Below are 14,326 nucleotides of genomic sequence, written 5' to 3' on the forward strand. Positions count from 1 at the left end.
TATTTCCTCTCCCCATGAGAATGGGAAAGGTTATACCAGCCTCACAAAACTCTGTATGGTCTTGAAAGTTTATGAAAGAACCAATCTCACTTGTGTCTTTAAAGAGTGGAAAAACTGAATGATCACCAAGCAGCATGAATATCCACTTTAGTGGCTTGGAAGCAGCTCGATTCTTAGGATATAAAAAACAAATTTTTTCAGACTTATTTTATCAAATATGGAGGTTACTTCTTGTCTGGCTTTTAACTGACATAGCAAACCCATGGATGTAAATAGCTATGCACTGTTTCACACTAGAAAATTTTTTTCAATAGTCCAAGAAGTTGTATAATTTGTGAGGAAATTCCCTAGCCCAGATGCAAACTGCCCTAGTAATGGACTGAAATACAGAGTGCTGTTAGGAAGCTCTCACAGAGGTGACACCACTTGCAGCTGTTAGCATGGCTGAAATCAATAAAACTTATGGGCATGAGGAACCTGTTGCAAATTACCTACATGAAGAGGACAACCCAGAATACATGGCCAGCACTTCATTTTTTTTGTAATGGAAAAGAATGAGGTGAAGTCTCTTTAAATGTTTGATGGCCAAGTTTAAATGCTTCTGCCAACTATCTGTTTAGGAAGACTGCAGTCTCATTGTGATTCTGGGACTGAGCCCTGGGAATGAGCTGTTGCAAAGCTTTTGGAGCTGCTCTTTTATTGAAAGAAGTAACATAAGTCAGCTGTTGCCCAGTATATTTGCTGCACTGTCCAAAGGCTCCTTGAGGGTCTGTCTATCCTAGTATAATCCGTGGCACCAGGGAGTGTCCCTGCACATTGGAACTTGCCTGGCTAGACTAATCTGCTAAATTGCAAGAATGGTCCCTGGTATATTTTTGGCCTGTAATTACTGTCCAAACCAATTCTTGAGCCCAAATGGACACCAGCATGGGAGAGCAACCATTCCCTTTAAGCAGCTTGAATGCAGCCATGCTGGTTTGGAGGTTTGATGACTTTCACAGTAGCAGCACAGGCTGTCCAGTGCCAGTTGACCTCAAGTCCAGGAGCTACTCCAAGCACGTTTAATGTACTTTCGCAGGTGTAGCTTTAAAGGAAATCATTCATGCTGTTAACTTACAAAGTTTGCTGCTTAAGATTTCCATAGAGAATCCATCAAGAACATCCTCTCTGCAATTTCCTTGAGTCCTTGCCAGATGATTTACAGAGAATCAGGTCCCTTGGCCTATTGCACGTACAGAGAAAGCAGAAAAATCAGTCAGGCAGAGACTTCGCTGTAAAGCTCTGCTATAAGAGGATGTTCATCTTCTCTGATAGATCCCCAAATCATAAACAAAAATACTCTCAGTAGTTGGCTGTGCTTCAAGCAAGGCTTTTTATGTGCAGCCAGGATTGGTACAGAATTTGCAACTGAATTAGCAAGTTAACAAGATGATCTGTTTGGAAAACATTTTGCAGCTTTTAATTCCCAACCACATTAAAGGATTAACAGACAGTTTTGTGCTGGCCAGTGAGATTGGACCCTTTCTGTGCAATACAAAAGGCTCTGCTGCTCTCCTGGTCTTTACACCACACCCCAATGCTCCTTAGCCCTATCCATGTTATTGAGAGTGGATGTGTGACTGTTTTATGCCATGCACCCTTGAGACCTATATGCACCATTGATTGTTCTGGTACCTGGACACTCAGGTGCTGCACAGAGCAGCTAGTTGTTTCCTAAACTCTGTAGTTGAGTTTTTTCAATCATGTCCCAGAGGAAACAGCATACAAAGTGCTGTGATGTACAGTGTTGTTAAGACTGTACAGAATGTCGTGGTGGGAATGGTATTTTCCTGTTTTGTTTTTAGCACTCTATTAGAAACTACTAGGAAATCTTGGCTATTTGTCCTGCTGTACCTGAATTAATGCAGTAGTCCCTGTGGACTCTATTGCCTTGATATCTAGCTCATGGGAGAAATGCTGGCTGGGGATGAAATACCATTAAGCATGTGTAACAGGTGTTTCCAAAAGCATTAACAGTCAGCTCCAATTAAATATTCATTTTCCTGACACAAAATGCTTTTCGTTCACTGCTCAACACAAAAGGTCACAACTCATTTGTGTTTAAAATCTGAGAAGCCATGAGCTTCTGAGACTGAAATCACTTTCTGCATTAATTTTCCCCGATAGCTTTACCACCTTCATAGAACTCATACTAAGCATAAACGTTATTCACAGGCTTTAATAATGATATATTCTGGAAAAGAAAAGGTCTCTTACCATCACAATCAGTCTTGTCTCATTGTATACTATGGAAAGGTATCCATCTGTATTTAGTAGTGGTGCAGCCTTGATTGAAATGCTGTTACGATGCAGTTGATTCAACTGTGAAGTATCATTAGTCTTTGTCAAAACAGATTTCACTGGCAACAAAATAATTGATTGTTTGCACCATAGTTATATTGTTAATCATTTAAATCTGTAATTATGGGGTGTATATCAACTGGGAAAAGCACGAACACTGATAATTATCGTGGACAACTATTGAAATTATTTATCTTTCACAATGAAGAGTTTATGTAGGCCTTAACATGGCACACAGTACTCTTACAAAAATAGTAAATAATATGATCAGTTTGGGGAAGTTGCACTTTTTCCAGCTTTTTGGCATCTAATTGTGGCCTACCTGTGTACTCTCCTATTACATTCATTGGCATGAAACGGATTTGTCTACATTATGAATCATCTGATATTAGATCACTATCATAAGGAAACAGGATAAGCTCCTTTTTTTCTCCTCTTTAACTCCATCAAGTAGTAGAGGCAGCTAGTTCTGATGTAGCTGAAGTTCTGCACATACTCTTTGAGCATTTAAATTTGGTAAGATTAATCTTATCCAGTGTTTCACATATAATATGCAATGTGCTAAGTAGGTCTCTCAAATCTTCTCAATTCACACTAAAATGGTGTTGTCACTTTTCCAACTCACATTGTAAAAACTGGCAGCCCTCAAGGATCCATGTTTTAATTACAGCAGCACTCTGCAGATACAAAAAACCTGTTAGCCATCTCCTTTGAAGACCAGTGACCAGGTCTACCATTTACACTGTGTTAATGAAGATAGTACCATGTGACAAATACAAAGAAGACTGGCAGTAATAGATCACATTTTCCATGAGTCTTTCAGTTAATTAATTCCGATGACTCCACATTAAGCACTGTCAGTAAACAAAGTTTAGAAATATTAAAGACATTGTCTCTAAAGAAGGAAACCATTCTTCTAGAAAAAAAGGAATTTATGAGTGAGATGAAATGCAAAAATATACAGAAAAGCCATTAGCCTGAACCATCCTACAGTCTGTTGATACAGAAACTAAGTTTACTTTACAATTTTCAGGATACTAAAAAAATATATTTCTTCATATATCTATTTTCATTAAATATCTGTCTCAGTCTTCTCTAATCATAAGGCTTCAGGAAGACAAATGTTTAAAAATGCTTTTTATTACAAAAATTACATTAAAATTCAGAGAATTAGCAGTGTTATCATAATGTTTACCCAAGACAATAGCACCAGAGATAATTTCTGATACTTTTGCTTAAACTCTAATATCTTTACATAATATTATAAGTGTTTGCATCACAACTATATCAGAATGACAGATATAATCTGATGATTAATGTATAGCAATTTTAATACAAATTTGCATTTTTGGGCCATTGCACTGGAATGAGTCAGTTCTTTTGAATTATTTACAATTATAAAGCTGCCAAAATAGGTTTAAATTTTAACTAAACAAAATTAGTTTAAAATTTAATTCCATAAAATACATATGACTCACTATAACTTAGTGCATAAAATAACAAACACGTTATTTGAAATGCCTTTATCTGTTTTAAAGTTGTAAGATAACAAAAATGCCTACATTTCCTTTTTATAAAAAATCTATATCACACAAACTATTTACGTAACACTTGGGTCGAACTATTTGAGCACATCCTTAATTCTGAGCATGTTGTAATCTCATTGAAATGACAAAGTACTCACAAAATATGCTGAACTACCCTCCTTAGCCCATAAGCTGTACAGAAGTCCACACTGGTCACTGAGCTCAGGCTCTGCTCTGTGACTGTGCCTAGATGCAGCACCATGATGATGAACAGGAGAAAGGTTTCAGCAGCTTTTGCATCTGTTCAACTCCCATCTTTTGACCCAGTTCCCCTTACAATTTCCATCTGAAGTGCTGCTGTAGTGGCATACAAGGCAAAGAAAGGCAAGGGAAGGCAAGGCAAGGAGCAAACCTTAATGTAGTGTTGTGTCCCTAATGACAAAAATTATCCATTAGCTTACCTACCATATCTTCTAGCTCATGCAGTTCTTCTAGTTCATCAAGAATGATTCATTCAAGATTGGCATCTCATTCTAAAAACGTGTTAAAAACAGTTTAAAAAAATTCCAGACACTAGCAGGGATAGATTCAGCACACTTTTTATCCTTTTATTGCATGATTTTGCACACCTATTTTCTGTATACTTGCTATTTTTCACTGTTTAAAATCTGATTCATTCCTATTGAACTATCTATCTCTCAAGACAACTGTGTGTAGTTTGGTGAAATCACAGCAGTAGTTAATCACCTTTGCTGCTTCATGCTGTTTGGAGCTTCCTTGAGTCTGAGCTGGTTTCCCTTGAAAAACAATTAGGTCTTATGAAAATATGACAGTAAATTACTGTTTCTGGGATCTTCTAAAGTTGTCTCGATACATTCAGTGACAACAGGGTCATTTTCATTTTTCATTCCTCCTTGAATTCCTTTACTTTAAATCCGAATTAATACCTAAAACGATCTTCCTACACTGCTGCCCACATCTATATGATTTAAGTCTTCTCCTTAGCAGAAAAAAATAAGTTTTTATAATTCTGTAAAATAAAAATCTGCAATATATATGTTTTACTAAAAACGTATTGAGTAAATAGAGTCTGTGATAGAAAGAAACAGAAAAATGTTATAAAGAGCATTTAAGCCACAGTGTCCTGATGTTAATAACATACCTTTGGAATTAGCTGCTTAGCCAAGTGTTTAAGCCAACTTCAATTAATCTGTACATCTATATTTCTTTTTTCTTTATAGAAAGCAGAGATTGCTGTTGCGCCTCTGACCATCACTTTGGTACGAGAAGAGGTCATTGATTTTTCTAAGCCTTTTATGAGTTTGGGGATATCCATTATGATCAAAAAGCCCCAGAAATCTAAACCAGGAGTGTTTTCCTTCTTGGACCCTTTGGCGTATGAGATCTGGATGTGCATAGTCTTTGCCTACATTGGTGTCAGTGTGGTCCTGTTCCTAGTTAGCAGGTTTAGTCCATATGAGTGGCACACAGAAGAACCAGAGGATGGGAAAGAAGGACCCAGTGACCAGCCTCCCAATGAGTTTGGCATATTCAACAGCCTCTGGTTTTCCCTGGGTGCCTTTATGCAACAAGGATGTGATATTTCCCCAAGGTTTGTGTCAAATCTTTTTATGTTTGCATTTTATCTTCAACAATGAAGCATAAAATCTTCCTTCGTTAATTTTCCTGGCAGTGTTTTGAAGTTCATCCTTTAGGAAGCCTTTTTCTTTTTCTGGTTTTTTTTTTAAATAGCTATGATAAGGGCAACAAATAATCTGCTTTGAATTTCAGTCATTACTATTATTTTACCAATGTCAATGTGCATAAACCACAAACAGCTCTCAGAAACAGCAGGTACACACAGGAGGAAGTCCACTGAGTTGACTTCAGAGGAACTGTGCTATGGCTAAATTAGTTCCATTGTACTACAATTAGGAAATGCACACAATTGTGTTAAATATCTGCCTTGCATCAAGGAATCTCCCATTTCTGTTCCTTATCAAGTTCTGCAGTGCTGCTTCATGAATATCAGTATCTGTGAGAGAGAATATTTGACGTCTGTTTCTGAGAAGCCATGCTGCATTGCTGAGCTATGCCTTACAGAGTGGGTGCCTCAGATCTAATACATGATTCCAATCCTGAATTTCTCAGCCTTTTAAGATGTTTTGGAACTTTAGTGGACAGTAACTGAAACTTCTTAATTAAACCTTATGTCCCAATCTTTCAAACCTAAATGCTTCATTTTAGCCATTTACAGTGAAATTTTGAGTGTTCAGCATTGGCCTAACCCTTCTATTACTGAAGTTAGAAATAAAACTGGCACTGATTAAGACTGGATGTGCATTACTCCTCAACAGCCTTCTCATCAAATTACAGGTATTGAAAAGGAAAATATGATTTTTTTTTACTTAACAGAAATGCCTCTGTTACTACAAAATGCTTGCCTCTTAAATAAGGAAAATGTGAATGTTCAAATGATTGCAGTAAGTTATAGAATGTTTGAGAAGTTTGGGTGACAGGAACATTCTAATCCTAGAGCCAACATAATTCATGTGCAAAACCTTTTCTGTCTATTTTTTTCTGTTGTAAAAGGAAACAGAGAAAGCTACTGATTTGCAACTACCATGCTTTACTTTTGTCTCCAAAAAGAGATTACCTATCTAGTATTTCTGACAACATTTTTATTATTTTAGGCATGTCCTGAAATAATAAGAACACTGAGATTACTGTTCAAGAGAATTCAAGCTTCTGTATATGTATGATATGCATTATTACAGTGGAGTCTGTACTGCAGACATTAAGATTTGAGAGTAAAAGCATTTGTTAGTATTTAAAATGCAAAGGGTCTTCCTCCCGTTGACTGTAACTGAATGACACATGCTCAGCAATAATGGTGCCTTCTCTCTTTCTCTCTCTCTCCTTGTGGCTTAAGAGACAGGAAAATGTGCATTATCTTATTCATGTTTAGATCCCTCTCAGGTCGCATTGTTGGAGGTGTCTGGTGGTTCTTCACGCTCATCATTATTTCATCCTACACTGCTAACCTCGCTGCTTTCTTGACTGTTGAGAGAATGGTCTCACCCATAGAGAGTGCAGAAGACCTTGCCAAACAAACCGAAATTGCTTATGGGACACTGGACTCAGGGTCAACCAAAGAGTTCTTCAGAGTAAGTTGGCATGTCCATTAGAGCAATTCTTCCTACCAACTGCTCTTATAAGTGTGGAATAATGTTACTTTGCAATTATATGAAATATCGTTTGTAACTTCTGAAATATTTTAGCTAAATTTTTACCCTCACAAGACCATTTGTTGGAGCTTTCAGGATTTTTTAATTTGTGGAAAGCTTATTGATTCTGTCACATTGGGTGAAAGAGGTGCCTGGGGGGATACTGAAGCCTGTGATAATTAAACCAGCATTGCACTATTGATTCATCTGAAGCTACAATACTGAAGTGATGTGCAGCATTGAAAGCCTATGATGATTACATGGAGTCTTGCAGGTTTTGTTTCTGCTTATGGATTTGACTATATGTGTTTTGCTTTAGGGTCTTGGGTGGTGGGCAGGAAATGCATTTTTTAATTTGCTGACTTTCAGATGGATAAGAAACAGAAAGTATAACTTAAGGAGATGTGGTTGAAACATTAGGAAATAGCCTAACAGCCATTCATATGTCTGTGCTGTTGCTATTGATTGCTTCATTTTAATTTGCTTTCTTGCGTTAGTGTGGTTGGTATGTAATCCTCATCATTTGCCAGCTGGAAAACAGGGAGCCTGGACATCACAAGGAGTGAAAAATAAACCGTCCCTCCTGCTTTATTTCATGTGTCTAGCAGATGAAAGTTAAGCTCAGCTCACTGAAGTGAGTTTAGTGTTTGAACATAGCTCTGAATAAATGCTGTGAGCCAGTAATCCTTTCTTGAAAATTACACAGTTTAAGGGCATTATTTATCTGAAATGTGTAGTTTAAGGCAATTTTAGAAGTCAGAAAGATGAAGTGATAATTTCTTCTTATTGCCTAATTGAAAGGAGATTGTTCTGTGTTAGGTACTCCCATAAACCTTGACTGTTTTTAATTTGGCAAAACTGAACTCAGGGAAACATTAGCAGAATTATGGATTGGATTTGTGAACTATTGACAGTATCAATTCAAGGGCAGCTTCTGAGTTGACCCCCAAAGCTCTGTAGTGAAATAACCTTTTTATTGTGACAGCTATCCCCATAGAAGAGCTTCCAGATTGGTTCTATTAGATGTAAAAAGATGATGCCTTTTAAGATATAAATTGCACTTAAACACATAGTGGTTGGACCTTCCCATCATGAAGCTAACCAAGGACTTTAACCTAATTTTCTAGATTTCTTCTGTAGACACTGGAGAGAGAAAGGCAGCCCTGTGCATCCTGTTTTGGATGTGTGTCATGTTGAAATAAATCACCCACTGAAGTATCAGCCTCTTTTCGTGAACTCTAGAGGGATCCCACTGAAATGGCTAGGGTGCTGGGTACCTCATTTTTAATGGACACAGTTCACTCCCAGGTGTCTAACTACACCTGTCTTCTTCTATAGCCAGGATGTTGGAAAACACCTAAATATGACACTACGGATGCTCTCTGGGAGCTATATTTCTTACCCTAAGTGGTACAAACTCAGTTTGTGGTCCCCAGAAGCCCTGATTTCATACCAGATGTCTGCAAGAGTGGTGCCATTATATTAGATATAGGAGGCTTGTCCAAGAATTGAAATATTTTGGTACTGAGATGGCCAGATTTCTTATTTTCTTAAAAATAATATGTTCCCTTATACTCATTATTTATATTCATCTATGTTTAACCCATAGATTCTTCTTTAACTCATTTTGTGGAAAGATAGGTATTGAATTCTGGGAATTCTTGTTTCAGTCCATCATAAGCCGAGGTGGTGGTATCACAATATGTGGGTACAAATGGTTCTTTCAACTAGAATGAAGCTGTGGTAATACTTAAAAACATGATATTGATCACCAAGCAGATTTATGAAACTATGAATTTATCAACTTGCATTTTCAAGAGTATGCTGTGCTTGCGATTTTTCAGGTGATGATGCAAAAATTAATTCCCAAAAAACTAGTAATGAATGAAGGAATGGAGTTGTTTTATTAAGCGTTTCAAAACATTTGTATGAGCCATTGTTTTGAAGTAATGAGGCCAGGTATTTTGGTGTAGAAACAATACTGGTCACAAAAATTTTCTGATTCTTTAAAATCATCCTGTAAACATAGAAACTTCTTTGCAAGATCTCTTCTTAAAAAGAAGACACTACAACGAAGTAAAAATGTATATAATGGCAGCCATACCTTCACTTCAATCTTAAAGGGTTAAGAGAAAAAAAAAGGAAAATCAAAATCAATGTTCACTTTTTATCTTTTCCTTTCTTTCTAAGTACAGAGGGAAACATTAAAAGTAATTACAAATACTACATATCACTGCATATGCAAAATTTGAAGCTTTATCAACATTTAAACTGCATTCATCACTTTTTAAAAAATGGTACAATTCGTGCCCTGTTGTCAAATTATTTTTAATATCTGTGACAGTATAGTGATTCTTAATGATATTGTATGTGCTGTTTCTAAAAATGTTTTTCATAAAACAGGGATAAGGTTAAACTATTGACAGACAATATTTGCACAAACACTATTGGCATAATACATAAATAAAGACCTAGCCTGAAACAATAGTACAGGACTACTTGTGTGCCAAGTTGAACATTTTGTGGGTTTGGAAGCAATCATCTTCACTTTTGATATTAGAATCATGTGTAACTTTTCTGTCAGTGGTGATTATCTGACTGAAGATGAGCCTTCAGGACATTTTCTCATCATTTGGTCATTTCTGATCAAAATGTCAGAAACTCTGAACAGTTATTAGGTCTGCTTTGATTCTGGATTGAAAACAAAAAGAGAAAATAATTTTAAAGCCAACATAAAGAAAAAGAAGACTTTGATAGTGGTAGATATTTCCTCTTATTTTCTGGTTTAGGTGCAATCAGAGATGTATTTTCTGAGAAGCTTGCTCTAGAGGGAAAGAAGTTGGTTTTAGCAGTCCTACTCAGAAAAGCCCTAAATGAAAATTATCCCAACTTGGCTGACTGCAGGAGAAAGCTGCAATGTTTCCTCATATGATAATAATGTTGGTTTGGACTTCAATTTTCACTCTGAGTTGACATGTAGAAATTGAATGTTAACAAATGAAAGTTTAAGAGAAGAAGATGTTATTACCGAACAGATGCCTTGTTAGACTTTCCATATTTTTTCTCTTTTGATAGGCAAAGGAAACTAGATCCTAAAAATCCAAATTATATATTTAAGTGCAACCTCTTCCAATTGATTTAGGGCATTGTTTCAAGTTACTAATAGAGCTGGTTTATGTGCTGCATGGTTTACTTTTCAAAGAAAATGACCTATTATATGTTTACTTTATAGAGAATCCAATGATATGGATGTTCAGATGTAAAAAAATGATTGAAAGTGAAGGCAGACAAAGGCAAGAAAATATTCCTGAAACTATGACTGATTCATTACTGCTCTCTTCCATTTTGTTTCTTTCTGTAAAGGCATGAAATTACATGAGTGCAAAGCAAAAAAGAATACATTGGTGGCTTAGTTTATGCTCTGCTCCCAGCCAGTATTATGTAAATGACAATTAGCTGTGACTACAGTGGAAAGAGAGGGTGACAAGGCAGGATGTGACTATGGACATACACAGCTGTTGTTAATTTAAATTTGATTATACTTGACAGAAGGATAAAATTATGCATATAGACAAACTAAAAAGGCAAGAATAATTTATGATGTTCTGCTACATGGTATTTTTATTGAACATTTCTGATGAAATGCCACTTACTTTCAAGATAGATTTACATCCCTAATGAATTATTTTCTGAGTAATGATACAATCATTCAGTAATTGGTAAAAAGAAGTGCTTCAGGGGAATTGCTCTCACCTATACAAAGACTCAGTTCTGGGCTTTTTAAAGCCATTGTCAATTTAAATAATGCCTAGATTATAGGATTTGGTATTTGTTTAAATATTCTAAGGCCCTTTGTTTTGGGGCTTTATAATAATGAGTATTTTCCTGGAGCGCTCAACACAGTGTAGGAACGGGCTCACAGACCAAATCTGGCTTAGCTAGAAACTCCTGTTGACTCAAATAAAAGCTGACTTGAGCATTGGGTTAACAAGTCCTTTTTGCATCATGCATAAGAGAAGACAAGTGCCATCTGTTATTATAAAAACGCTGTGCAGTGTGCAGCTGATGTGCTGCTGGTTTGCATGTATGTATTCCTGTTGCTGGAGGAATCAAAGGAGTTGTTGAGTAAATCTAAGGAGCATGGTAAACTTCTCAGCATTTCCTTCCTTTCTTTCAGTGAATTTTTTATTTTTTTTTTATTAATAAGTTTTACTTTTGCTTAAGTATTTACATATGGTTACACCATACATTCCCAGACAGGATAATTTCCAACTAATGCACCCCAAGCCACGAATCCTTGCACATTCTTTGAGCAAGTATATTTCTTCCTCGTTTACTGGCAGTCTTTAAAAGAAATCCACTGATACTGCAGTTCTCAAATCATACCTAGTACTTCTTTAAGGTAAATGCTTAGTGCATTTTACTTCCTATAATAGCATATTTGGTACAATTTGGTGTTTCTATCTTTTATTGTGAACCATGTCTTCAAATATTGTGCAGCCTTTCTGAATGTAAATTGGATGAATTCTGGACTCTGAATTATGAAATCAGAAATCTTATTTAAGCTATTGTGGTTTTGATGGTGCAGGAAGTTGGAGTTACAGAAATGCTCAAAGATTCAGCTCAGTATTTATGGAGAGACTATTTTACTGTTTCTCTTTCCCATACAGGCTTATTGTGGACATCTATTTTGTATATAATTCCCTAAAACACACTCTGCAATACTTTGACTGTATGATCTACCTTTATCTAACAGTAAATTCTGGTCTTAGCTTTGCAGTTATTTTTTTTCACAACTGCTAGAGGCTAGGTGAACTTAAAAATAATACCGGATATTACAGTATTGATACTGTTATTTCTTGTTTCTTTTAAAATAATCTCGGGATTCAAATATGATTCTTATCCAAGTATGATTTTCCCGACCTCAGTTGTCTGAAAAATTACGTATGATTGATTTTATGTGAACAGAGCCATTCTATAATGTTGCAACATTCTTTTGTTCTAACTTCTTTTTGATTTTCTCCAGAGATCAAAAATAGCAGTGTATGAAAAGATGTGGACCTACATGAAATCAGCTGAGCCATCAGTGTTCACTAGGACGACTGCAGAGGGAGTAGCTCGTGTCCGTAAATCCAAGGGCAAGTTTGCCTTCCTGCTGGAGTCCACCATGAATGAATACATTGAGCAACGAAAGCCATGTGACACCATGAAAGTGGGAGGAAATCTGGATTCGAAAGGCTATGGCGTAGCCACACCGAAGGGTTCTCCATTAAGGTGGGTGGAATAGTATAACAATATAAAAATGTGTTGTTATAGTATTCCACCTTCCCTGATGTCCCTGATATAGCTCTTTTTGTTTTGTGTGTGAACATGGTATGTTATTTTTCTTTCCTTCCATTTCATTTTTTTTTTTGATCAACAAAGGTAACCATTTCTAATTGCAATATGGATTTAGCAGCTATAGTTGGCATATCTTTCAAGGCCATATTAAAACCAAACTGGTTGAACACTAGCTACTTGAAGTCAGCCTCGATACAATTAACATCAGTTATTCTATTTCATCATCTTTTTTCACCAAATTCAACTCTTTATAGCAGTATTATGCCTACATTATCTGCATCAGTATCTGCATCGATAATATGCCTACATTTTATGTTTTGTTTATTGATCTTGGCTACTAATTTCTGAGTAAGAAGCTGCTTGTAACATCTCTTTTTCAAATATTCTCACTCGGAGGCAATTAGTCCTTCATTAAAACAATTTCATTAAAGTAATTGTTGTTACAGCACCTTCTTATTTAGAAAAAAAAAAGTTTGTGTTTCTAGCATTATGCATTTCAGTACTGCCTTCAAACTCACCAGTATTTTCTTTATCATGATATCAGAAACATTCAGTCAAGTAGGAGAGTTTCTGATTTCCCAAGCAGAACATCATTTGCTTTTCATTCCAGTTATCAGGGAACACAAGTTAAGGTACTAGGTCTCTGTTAAAATTGGCAGTATTTACCATTCTGTTGTCTTTAATGATTAAGGCAAATAATACTTGCCTTTTTATCTGGTGGATTTGCCAATTTTCTTCAAAGCAAAAGAGCAACTAGCAGATCAAGGGAGTGTGGCCTGTGGAGTTTGACAGCGATAGGGTGCACATGGGTGGGGGAAAGGGAATGGCCCGTGGAGCAGCCAGCACCCCATTTCTCACATTTGTACTCATAATAAGGGATTACAATGTGGAATAGATTCTCAAAGGGGAGGAAGTAAGTTTAAGGGAAGAGTTGCGAATGCAGATGGAACCATAGTTCTGTGGAGGAGATAACTAAGGAGGTATTTGTTTACATCTGTGATTCAGAGGAGACATCATTACCACTATGCAGATAACTAGACTCACTCATAACTCATCAGTTTAACCTGTACACAATACCACAAACCTCAATAGCTGTAACTGTATTACAGGGATGGTAATAAGAGTATCATCAGAATCATTTCCATCCACAGCAAAAGAAGATTTGTATGTGCAGAGGAAATTCAGGCCAGTTATTTCAGTGTTTGAATATGAATTTTTGGTCCTTAACATTGATTACCTCTCAGATTTATAAAATACAACCTTCACTGCTGAGTAAAGTAGTAAGAGAACATAAGGAGGTGAGAGAGCAAAAATGATAACAATAAAAATATTAATGATATAGAAAAACATGTCCAGAACTCATGGAGTTGTTAAAGGTAGAAGGCAGTGATAATAGGAGAGGCTAATCTATTATCTGGGTATATTTTCAAAGCACTTGGGTTTTATTTTATATTTTCAATAGATTTCTATCTCCTTTTCAGTGTTTCAGACAACCTAAGCTTGGTAGGCAGCACTGTAGTTTAGTGGAGCTGCTTTTCCATAGTAAGGAAATATGCTGACAGTCATGCTTTACTGTGCCAAAGCTAGGGCAAATATTTTAGGAGTCACTTTGGCTGCTGTCATATATGTCCTAGCAGTGGGCTGTTTGCTTTAAGCATGCTTTATGGTGTTCTTTAGTCCCTCTCCCTTTTTTTTCTGCAGAGTATTCAACACCACCACCAAGAGACAGCCTGTTACAGTGAGTACTAGTAGCCAGTGGAAGTTGATTTGTGTCAAATTTGGGCTTATTTCAGGTTTGTTCAGTTGTCTAGATAAAAATATCTAAGAGGAATGGGGATGAGACATAAAGCAGTTAGAAGAGGGCCTAGTAAGACTGTTTAATAAGAACAGAGG

General features: G+C 36.4%; 1 protein-coding gene across 1 annotated transcript in view; it reads left to right on the top strand.

Annotated features, from left to right (window-relative positions):
* Window positions 1-14,326, top strand: part of LOC103811531 (glutamate receptor 4) — a 77,891-nt gene that overhangs the window by 22,926 nt on the left and 40,639 nt on the right. The window contains exons 7-9 of the mRNA XM_009084510.1: window positions 5,108-5,478; window positions 6,835-7,033; window positions 12,120-12,367. Of these exons, the coding sequence (XP_009082758.1) occupies window positions 5,108-5,478; window positions 6,835-7,033; window positions 12,120-12,367 (818 nt within the window). The remainder of the gene's footprint in view (window positions 1-5,107; window positions 5,479-6,834; window positions 7,034-12,119; window positions 12,368-14,326) is intronic.

The sequence above is a fragment of the Acanthisitta chloris genome, unplaced genomic scaffold, assembly GCF_000695815.1.
Source record: "Acanthisitta chloris isolate BGI_N310 unplaced genomic scaffold, ASM69581v1 scaffold12841, whole genome shotgun sequence".
In the NCBI taxonomy this organism is placed as follows: domain Eukaryota; kingdom Metazoa; phylum Chordata; class Aves; order Passeriformes; family Acanthisittidae; genus Acanthisitta; species Acanthisitta chloris.